The sequence below is a fragment of the Silurus aristotelis genome (assembly GCF_946808225.1).
Source record: "Silurus aristotelis genome assembly, chromosome: 12".
NCBI lineage: Eukaryota > Metazoa > Chordata > Actinopteri > Siluriformes > Siluridae > Silurus > Silurus aristotelis.
The window spans coordinates 27,810,584-27,821,980 of NC_139585.1; the positions used below are offsets into that span (position 1 = coordinate 27,810,584).

Here is an 11,397-nt window from a genome sequence, read left to right on the forward strand (position 1 = left end):
AATAATAATAATAATAATAATAATAATAATAATAATAGTCACATTTGCAGAATGCCTTTCTTTCTTGGTGCATTGTAAGGTCACACTTTTGGGTTGATTTGTGATTTGTGTGATGGTAAAGTTGAGCTGGATGTGGATGTGATCTCAGGTCACAGTGATGATGGCGGTGTTTATTGGAAGGGCGCTGGCACCCTGTGACGCCCCGTGGCGTGATCATGCATCCCTGCCTTAATTGTGCCACTTAGATATTGGATGATTTGTTGATGTTTTACTGACCGCTCCTTTAGTTTCGTCTCTTCTATTTTTTTGTATTTTAATATGCACGTGCTAGGTGGTGCAGGCGTGCGCAATTTTTTTTTTGTTAGTGCCGTGCGCGCTCGTGGATCTGTATGCGTCTGTGTATCTGTCTGTGTGTGTGTGTGTGTGTGTGTGTGTGTGTGTGTGTGTGTGTGTGTGTGTGTGTGTGTGTGTGTGTGTGTTTATGTGTGTGCGTGCGCGGTGCGCGACAGATGGCCGGCCTCTCCTCCCTCGGGGAAAGGCGGGATCTCGGCGAGCGCGCGCGCGTGTCAATCACCGGCTCCTCGTGTGATGGCTCCTGCCAGTGACGTGCCCACCATATGGCCCTGGCATCCGAGCTGGTATGTAACCTCTCGCGTGCGTGGAGCCATGCCACACCGTCTCCGCGCGCTGCCCGGGAAGGACTAGCACACGCACACACTCACGCGCGCGCGCGTACCCCTAATGCACATACATGTACATTAACAGACACACAAACACACACACACACACACACACACACACACACACACACACACACACACACACACACACACACACACATACATACATACATACATACATACATACATACATACATGAGCGATTGTATTCTTGAACGGAGCGTCATAGCGGGGTGCCGGTTCCTCATGATGATGATGAGGATGATGAGGATGATGATGATGGTAGTGATGATGGTCATGATGATGTAGACGGAAAAGGCGCCTTCGCTCGACAAAGTGCACTAGAAAAGAGGTGAGGTAGGATGCTGGGAAACGATGTGCTACGAAAACTACATATCGACACAGCTCGTTAATAAAACAAAACAAAAAAAATATCGACACGGTTTGGACCGGAAATCTCGTAATCGTGCTTTGCGCTCGCGCCGGTAGTGTTGTATCTCGACGTGTGTCCGTCATGCTCGAGGAAGGATTTATCCGCATCTCGCCGATTCCGAGTCAAAAAAGCACCTGATCAATAATTCAGATCGATGTACCGGAGCGCCGATGCCCAGGCGCAGGTTCGGCTCACCGAGGTGCGCGTGCGTATCGGTACATTTCAACGATGTCGCTTTGACTTTTCAGTGACGTCTCATTGTCTGCAAAACAAGGTGCGTGTGGAGCAATGCGATGTGTGTGTGTGTGTGTGTGTGTGTGTGTGTGTGTGTGTGTGTGTGTGTGTGTGTGTGTGTCTCTCTCCAAGGCGAGGTGAAGATATTGTTTACAGTATTTATTTGATATTATTAATATTATTATTATTATTATTATTATTATTATTATTATTATTATTATTATTATTATTATTATTATTATTATTATTAATAAAATAACACTACACTTTATTATACTGTATACAATATTGAAACATTTTGAAATCTAAGAACAGGATTGTTTGCTGTTTTTTGTAATAAAAAAAAACACATGAATGCCCAATGGATTATATATTTATTATAGATCAGAATATTAATCTCTCTCTCTCTCTCTCTCTCTCTCTCTCTCTCTCTCTCTCTCTCTCTCTCTCTCTAAGTAGGCTATATGTCGGTATTTCAGCCTACATATTTGTATTACATGTTGATTAATATGTAGATTTATTATAATGTATTATAATATTGATATTTAATTATTAGATTTTTTTGCCAGAGTAACAGATACATAAATATTGAATATTAATCAGGAGTTTATGAGCTGCATCTTTTATTGTGATTTGTTGTGAATGCTGAATGTTTCAGTTTTCCGATCTGAATTGGACCCATATCAGATTTGTTACCTGGATTTGCTCCTCATGCTGATGGTGATATGAGCTGTGCTGGAATGCTGCCAGGAGGAGGAATGGGTGGGGGGGGGGGTGTAAAGGGCGGACAGAGGGAGGGTGTGTGTGTGTGTGTGTGTGTGTGTGTGTGTGTGTGTGTGTGTGTGTCTGTGTCTGTGTGTGTGTGTGGGGGGGGGGTGGTGGTGGTGGGGCGAAGCAGCTCAAAGTGCCCCCTGAGACCCTCCGATGATCAGGGCCGCGCGTACGGGGAATTCAGGGAGCGGGGGCCGTCTGGCGCTGTCCGACTTACCGCGAGTCGCCAAACACACCCGGGCCTGTCCACAACACCCGAGAGCAATCAAACCGGAAACCGACCAGGAATATAGTAACGTGACGTCACGCAAAGAAAAAAAAAAAACAAAAACACGCGTTTGCGTTTTGATTTTTCAACACACACACCTTGAGTTTCTACAATCCAGAAATTGGGCTCCAAAAGAAACATTTCATTTTACACGTTTTACAAACATTTTACACCGAATAAAAATGATGATGATAAATAATAATTTTAATAATTTTTTCTTCAACAGAAAATGGATAAAATCTCCAACCTGCACTGAAGGAAAATGATAATAATTAAAGGATGTTCGAGTAAATCCACATTTATCACTCAAAAAAAAAAAAAAAAAAGCTGCTCATGAAAAGCCTACATCCTTGTGTGTGTGTGTGTGTGTGTGTGTGTGTGTGTGTGTGTGTGTGTGTGTGTGTGTGTGTGTGTGTGTGTGTGTGTGTTCACTTATATGTTTATGTCATTAACAGATCATGCTTTTTGAGCATTTCCGGTGTCCTGATTTAGTCAGTATGATATGAGATGCAGAAGGTTCTGATATGATCACGAGATGAACACGACAGTCTCTTACACACGTGATGTACCCGGATGCGTCGTTGCCTCGGGGCTTTTGAAGCGACCATTTCATTATTAACTCTATCTATTTTGTTTCTGATTGGATTCATCAGTGCCATGTTGACGCGGTTATTCAGCGACGCGCAGAAGTTCCCAGGTTGGGCGGACGACAGCGGAAGCGACGACTCAAAGACGAAGGATGACGAGCACGAGCGGGGGTCGCGCGGCGACGACGACGCGGACGACGTGCTGGGCGACGCCAAGAGCACGAGTCGCGCACAGTCGGAGATCGCGGGGGACGAGGAGGAAGATGACGACGACGACGACGAGGACGACGACGACGGCGCGGACGACGACGAGGGCGGCGACAGGCCGAGGAAGCGCGGTCCCAAGAAGCGCCAGATGACCCCGGCGCGCCTCGAGCGCTCCAAGCTGCGGCGGCAGAAGGCGAACGCGCGCGAGCGCACGCGCATGCACGACCTGAACTCGGCGCTGGACAACTTGCGCAAAGTGGTGCCTTGCTACTCTAAGACGCAGAAACTGTCCAAGATCGAAACGCTGCGCCTCGCCAAGAACTACATTTGGGCGCTTTCTGAGATTTTGCGTAATGGAAAACGACCGGACGTCGTTTCATACGTGCAGACGTTGTGCAAAGGACTTTCGCAGCCGACAACGAATCTGGTGGCGGGCTGCCTGCAGCTCAACGCGCGAAACTTCCTCACTGACCTCTCGCACCAGGAGAGCGGGGCGGCGCGCTTTCACGCGCCCGACGCGTCCTTCGCCGCCGCCGCCGCCGCCGCGCACGCCTACCCGTACCAGTGCGCGCGTCTCGCGGGCCCTCAGTGCCAGTCCGGCGTGCACGGATACTGCTACGAGCCCGAGTACGCGGGCTCCGCCGACTACGACGCACGACGCAGCCCTACGCCCACGTGCGTCAACGGCGGGTTCGCGCTGCGATCGCACGAGGCCGTGTCACCGGAAATCGCGGACCGGGGATACCATCACTACTCCATGCACTACGCGGCTGCGCGCAGTCTCGCCTACGGCCCTGCGGGAGCGCGCGGAGGTGGTGGAGGTGGTGGTGGTGGTGGCGGCGGCGGCGGTGGCGCAGGTGGTGGCGCTCATTCCGAGAACGTGCCGCCGTACCATGACGTGCACGCGCACCACCACCACGAACGCGCGCCCGCCTACGAGGAACTAAACTCCTTTTTTTCATAATTGGAAACAAACAAACAAAAAAATAATTCGATCGTCGTCAGATATTCCCGCGGGACTAAACACACACACACACACACACACACACACACACACACACACACACACACACACACACACACACACACACACGTTTAATTAATGCAATCGAAATAAAACGGATTTGTTGTTTTCGTCCCCGGACTTTAAATGGAACTACAGCGGACTCGAACAGGAAAATGATGAATAAACGGATTAAAGTCTGCGGTTTTCCACATTCTCCTAAATTGTAATAACGGAATGCGTTACCCATGTAAAAAAATCATTTCAAATATAATAACATTAATAATAATAAAAAGAAAAACATCTCTGATATAAAAGTCGATGTTTCATCTAAATAAACCATTAAGGTCTTTTTTCCAGTTGTTTTCGTTGTTCTTTTTTTGTTAACGATTTAATATAATATTTAGTTTTTAAATTATTATTTTTTGATTGCAAAATTCTGGATTATGAAATAACTTTTATTATAATTTTTTTTACATAGGTATTCAACAGAAATCAGCCTTTGTTTTTTTTATTTAAAAATTAGCAATTTTGTTTTATAATTATTTAATCTAATGTGTTTATTTATAAAATCACATTCACTTGAAGTATAAATATCATTGATTTGGTGACCAGAGCAGTAAATTTCAGACCACGAGACAAACTGTAACGGTGTCACTGCACAAGTTACATTTTTCACGTTACACAAGTTACATTTATAAAACTTAAAATGACTGAACTTTATTTATTATTTTGTAGTTTCATATCAGATCAATAATATCTCATTTCCACGCCTATATATTAGTGCACTCTTCCGCACATCCAGTTTGTAGTTATTTGGGTTTATTTATGTCTAAAATGTTAATTTATTAATATAAATAAAACCAAAATAATAATAAGATAATTCCCTTTTTTAAACACACTCCATAATAAATATGGTCATAGTTATTATGTTCTGAAACAGGTTAATATAATAAATAAATAATTATTAAAATAATTACAATAGCATTTGGAAATACCATTCGTCCAACATTCCTATATTTAATTATTATTTTTAATTTGGCTCTATAAATGTGAGATCTTCTTACACCAACAAACAGACAAAAAAGTTTTTTAAATAAAATAATTTAAAAAAGGCCAATCCTGCGCTTAGTAAACAGATTTATACGATTCAAAAAGTCATAAATACTTGATTTAGGTCAAGTAAAAATGCATATAATAATAAAGTTGTCAAATGAATTACAAAAACACGAATAAATAATTAATTGTAGAAATGAGGTAAAAAGAAAAACAAACAAAAAAAAAGACTGGTTCAATGCAGGATTTAAAGAAAAATAATAATGGGGTTCGCTGTATGGTTCCTAGTGCATGATTTTCTTTCCTAAAGCTCGATATTAATTCATTAAAAATTATATTCAAAATAATTGGACTTCACTTTCAAAACACCTCAAGTAGATATTTTGAAAAAAAACCTACTACTACTACAACTAATAATAATGATAATAATAATATCATCAACAACAACAACAACAATAATAATAATAATAATACTATTAATATTAACAATAATAACAATAATAATAATAATAATACCATTAATAATAACAATAATAATAATAATAATAAATAATTATAGTAATAATCCTAATAATAATAATAATAATAATAATAATAATAATAATAATAATAATAAAATGTACTTCAGGTAGGGTACAGGTGAATTGCATGAAAAAAAGTAGGCAAAGAGTCTCTTTTAAGGAGTCAGGTTGCCCCATATGCTACACACACACAGACACACACACACACACACACACACACACACACACACACACACACACACACACACACACACGCAGTGCGCAAGTTCGACAAGTTGCGAAAATACAGTTCCATTATTTAGCATTAGGCATAAAAAAATCTTATTTTAATTTAATCACAATAATCTGCAAATTAAACACACACTTGGCAACTAAGCGCGAGCTCATGACATCGAAAAACCGACGAAATATAAACATTTATTGTTCGACAAAATAATATAAATAAATTACGGAAAATCATTACGGCTTATAAAAAGTGTAATATTTATAAAAAAAAAACTTTAATTATGATATTTATGAATATAAAATAAGATCATAAATGTTCAAATATAACGTATATGTTTATGTGTCATGATATTGTAATGCGGTGTTTTACTTTTTTCTTTTCTTTTTTTTCTTTTTCCTTTTTTTTGTTCGACCTTCATTCTTGCAAATTCCAATTAAAGCTAATTACACATTGCGAATTTGTCATTTTATACTCGTTATAACGAATTATCTGTTATTTGCTTTATTATTATATTATTTGTATTACTTTATATTATATTTATTATTATATTCTGTTATTTGCTTTTTTATTCGTTTGTATTTGTTTAATCAGGAATGTATTTTTGCGTCCTTGTCACTGTTTAAAAAAAATCGACGACAACAACAACAATAATAATAACAACAATAATAATAACAATAATAATAATAACAACAACAACAACAACAATAATAATAATAATAATAATAATAATAATAATAATAATAATAATAATAATTGCATTTAAACCGGCAAATAGTTAATTAAAAGTTTGAGGATTTTTTATTGAAAAAACTCCGGCTTACACACCTATAAAACACAACTCTCTCTCTCTCTCTCTCTCTCTCTCTCTCTCTCTCTCTCTCTCTCTCTCTCTCTCTCTCTCTCTCTTTCAGCCCCACATGTTTTTTTTTATTTTATTATTTATTCTAGTTTATTCTACAAGTACGTACGAGTCTTATTTATTTATTTATTTATTTATTTATTTATTTATTTATTTATGTATCTATCCAATAATAGCTTCAACCAGCAAATCTGTTCCTGATCCTGCAGCTCGACGTTCAGATTCAGAGTTGTGCATTAACATTAAATGTTTGATTTAAAAAATAATGTGTGTACACCATCCCAGCTGAAGTTCTACTACAGGAACATAAGAACGTGGTGCCGAGACCCCTGAAAGTGTCGCACAAAAAAAAAATGAAACACGTTTGAAAAATGAATTGTCGCAATCGTAATAATTGAAAATAAATAAATAAAGAATAAAAAAGACTTTTCTGTGATTAGGAACTTAAGAATTCATATAATATTTATGTCTCATATTTCCATTCTTTGTGCTGAAACTCAGCCCCCGAGGTGGCAAAGGCCAAACGAGAGCCGAGGGGCTTCTTTCCCTCCTTAAAATCCCCCCGACGGTGGGGTCGGGCCAAAAGCTGGCACCGAAGCTGGCACCGAAGCTGGCGCGCCTGGCACGGGGGGGCTCATGCCAAGTCGCTAAATGTCTCAGCATCAGCAGCGCGGTGCCAACATGCAGGCCAGAGCAGGGCCTTCTGGGTGGAGCTCGCTATTTCTTCTCTAATTCGGCAGCATCTGTTCATTACACTTCACGTTTCGCGTGTGTGAGAGACTACAGGAGGCCGTAAAGCCCCCGGGACACTCTGCTCGATATGCAAGAAAAACTCCGGACAAACACACACACACACACACACCCACTCAAAATGTCATGATAAGCATAGGGAAACTTTGTTACTAAACATTTCTATTGTTTAAAAGATTATATACAGAGATTAGTAACTCTGATATAGCATCACTTAATTATAAATAAATATATTAATATGTATTTACATATAGATATAGGTACAAACGGATATGAATTATATATTCACATAAATATGGATATGGTTTTTAAATAGCAAATGTTTCACATTCTTTATTATTCTCAAAAATTTTTTGGAAAGTAAACAAATCTAAATCTTTATTCAAAAGAGATGCATGTTCATAGCAATGTATTTATGTAATTTTTTTCTGATAGTTTTGTGCTTTAACCGGAGAAATGGAACTAGTTGCCAAAACGCAAATGGACCCAGCAGCCGCCCGGTCACTAATCAAATTAAAAAATTTTTGTTTGTTTGTTAAACCTTGTTCGTTTCGGCAAAAAAATCATCCCATGTTTTCGATTTTCATGCTCTGTAACCTGATTTGTTGCGCAAATTAGCATCAGGGCCACATGTATTAAATATTCACAATGCGGATTTAAATATGCAAAAAAAAAAAAAAGGGGAGATCTCGATTTAGGCTCACGCGAGAACCGAGGCCTTTGATCCATCAGGGAGCCCTGACCATCTCTTTCTCTCTCATACACACACACACACACACACACACACACACACACACACACACACACACACACACACACACACACACACACACACACATGCTGCAGCTCTTCTTTGTGCCAGCCACGCCCCAGCAGTGCCAGTCATGGAGCTTGGCACAGACTGGCATCACCTATTAAAAAATTCCACAGCATCTGTTCTAGGAGAAGCAGATTTAAAGGAGCCGTAAGCTGAATGATATCAATCTTTATATAAAATCTTTTTTCCTCCCCAGACATCTGTGCGTAGCGCGTCGAAGTAAGATATTTATATAATGTAGAAATGTTATTCATTCGTCCTGATCTATGATGCGATAAACAAGGCCGCGCCCTGTCACACTCGGTATTAGTTTGTACAATTATCAGTCCGTGGCTTGTATTCAATCGTCCCAGTGCCAATATTTATAGTACGCAGGTGTGTTCGGTTTGCGACCCAAATGACCGCGGTATACGCCCAGTCCTAGCTTCGATAAATTTAGAACTTCTTCTTCTTGTTCTTGTTTTTGTCGTAGATATTTTGTGAACAAACTTGCAGCCTTTTAAAGAACCTGACCGGGCAGTTACTTAGGATAAATAAATAAATAAATAAATAAATAAATAAATAAATAAATAAATAAATAAATAAATAAAGACACATCACAATATGATGTTTATCACAATTCATGTAATTAAACCATTCGCAAAATTGTTGAGGCTTTCTGATGATTATTATTATTATTATTACACATTTAGAAAAGGAATCTCGAGTCGCTGTGCATCGTAACAGCCAAGCAAGCTGTATTTTTTATACGGACCAAAAGAAGGAAAAAAAGAAGGTGAGAAAATTGATAGAAAAAACGAAGCAGCGTGTCCGATGTAGCTTTAAACGGGATAAAAAAGAAAGTGTAAGGTGTCACTCTGCTTTATTGTGTTACTTTCAGGTTGTTATAATATTCAAAATGTGGCTACATAGAGAGCTGTTATGATTGGGTTTATTATTCCTGCAAGTGTGTGTGTGTGTGTGTGTGTGTGTGTGTGTGTGTGTGTGTGTGTGTGTGTGTGTGTGTGTGTGTGTGAGTTGTGAGTGTGTGTGAGTTGTGAGTGTGTGTGAGTTGTGAGTGTGTACATCTAGCATGACTGCACAGCACTGGAGTGTGTTTGTGCATCAAATGCATGCAAGTGCAGCAGGGTTGTTGCTGGTCGGCACAGATGGTGTGTGTTGTTTTGTGTGTGTGTGTGTGTGTGTGTGTGTGTGTGTGTGTGTGTGTGTTGGTCACATGGGCATCAGTAATTGGGCGCCATATTGCCCGGTTTTGCGGGGTTTTTTTCCCCAGCTGGACCTGTCAGATGGCATTGCGTCCAGCTCGGTGCCCTCTCATCCGTCCATCCCTCTCTCCTTCTCTCCTCTCGTTTCTTTTTTTTTTCCTTCACCTCATCTCTCCAGCTCCCCCCTCTGTTTTCTTCACCTCTGCTCCGTCTTCGTCTAGTTGTTTTTACTGCACCGGATCTTCTCCACTTCCACAGTAGTCCATTTTATGTCCCTTTGTTCGTTTTTCTGTTTCCATCATGTTTTCATCCTCTTTTATTCCGTTTGCTGTGTTGTCCAGCTTAATGCCTACTAATCCTGCCACATTTTCCCCTTCTTTTTTTTTTGTTCCCATCATTTTCTCTCTCTCTCTATTACATTATTCATTTCTTTCTTTTTTTTTCTCTCTCTCTCTTTTTTAACACACATCCTGCTCGTGTCAAATCTCTCCTTCGTTCTTTTGCCTTCCCTTCTTTCTCAGTCTTCCTCATTCTTTCTTGTTCAGCTTGACACCTCTCGTTTCTCTCTTTCTCTCTTTATCTCTTTCTTTCTTTCTTTCTTTCTTTCTTTCTTTCTTTCTTTCTTTCTTTCTTTCTTTCCCTTTTTTTTTCACAATCTCTACATTTCCCTTTTTATTGATTTATCATCTCTTTTTTCCTTTCTTTTTCAAACTTTCCTTTATCTTTTATACTTTTTGTATGCTCTTTTTCTTCCTCTTCTCTTTCGATATGATTCTTTCTTTTGTTTTATCTATATCTTTATCCCTTTATCAATCCTTTTTACCTCCATCTGTTTTGCTACTGCACCACCTTATTTTTCCTTCACACTCGTTGCACTCTCTCTCTCTCTCTCTCTCTCTCTCTCTCTCTCTCTCTCTCTCTCTCTCTCTCTCTCGCTCTCTCTCTCTCTCTCTCTCTCTCTCTCTCTCTTTTTCAAATGTACTGTGTATAAGATATAATTGTGGTCATAGAACATATTTTTCTCATCAATGAAATTCAACACATCACTTTTCTTTTCTATTCTATGATGTATTACATATAAACAGACATTATATGGCCACAAATTGACCTGACCATGAGATTCGTATGTGCTTTTTAAACATCCACGTTCTAAATTTAGTCCCCATTTGCTGTTTTAATAACCTTCGCGATTTGTGCTCACTCAGCAACACGGGTGTGAGAAAAGTCAGGAACTGATGTAAATGAGATGAGGAGGTCTGGGGTGCAGTCAGAGTTTCAATTCATCCCAAAAGTGTTTAATAGTGTTGAGGATCAGTTCTCTATAGCAGGAGATCTTTCACTCCAGTGCATGTAAAGCAGAACTTCATGGATCTGGCTTCGTACACATGGGTATTGTCATGCTGGAAAGTTTGGGTCTCCTATTTCACGTCAGATGCAATTTATTGTTTAATTAGCAAATAAAATAGCAGTGATTTTTTTATTAATTAGTGATGAATTAGTAGTAATTTGCTGTGATTTATTTACTCTTTTCATGGGTGTATATTAGGGGTGTAACAGTACACAGAAGTCACAGTTTGATAGGTACCTCGGTTTTTAGGTCACGGTTCAGTACAATTTCTTTACGGTTAGGGGGAAGAAATGCCAAAAAAAAATTTTACATTAAAATTATTTTTAAACATTTTCATTAAAATGGCCATTTGGTTAAATAATATATAACAATTTTTTTAGAAAAGTTATACAAATAAGAAAGAAGAAATAAATCAAATGAATGCAACTGCAT

General features: G+C 39.3%; 1 protein-coding gene across 3 annotated transcripts; it reads left to right on the top strand.

Annotated features, from left to right (window-relative positions):
• The first annotated feature begins 404 nt into the window (after positions 1–404).
• neurod2 (neuronal differentiation 2) lies at positions 405–4,522 on the top strand. 3 transcript variants are annotated; one of them, XM_083557049.1, is made up of 2 exons: positions 405–638; positions 3,040–4,522. In XM_083557049.1, exons 1-2 carry the CDS (start codon positions 589–591, stop codon positions 4,142–4,144), a joined length of 1,155 nt encoding a protein of 384 aa, XP_083413175.1. In that variant the 5' UTR covers positions 405–588; the 3' UTR covers positions 4,145–4,522. The 3 variants fall into 3 exon arrangements, with proteins under 3 accessions (XP_083413175.1, XP_083413176.1, XP_083413177.1); XM_083557050.1 differs by lacking the exon at positions 405–638 and adding an exon at positions 645–1,387; XM_083557051.1 differs by lacking the exon at positions 405–638 and adding an exon at positions 645–1,032.
• Positions 4,523–11,397: the final 6,875 nt, after the last annotated feature.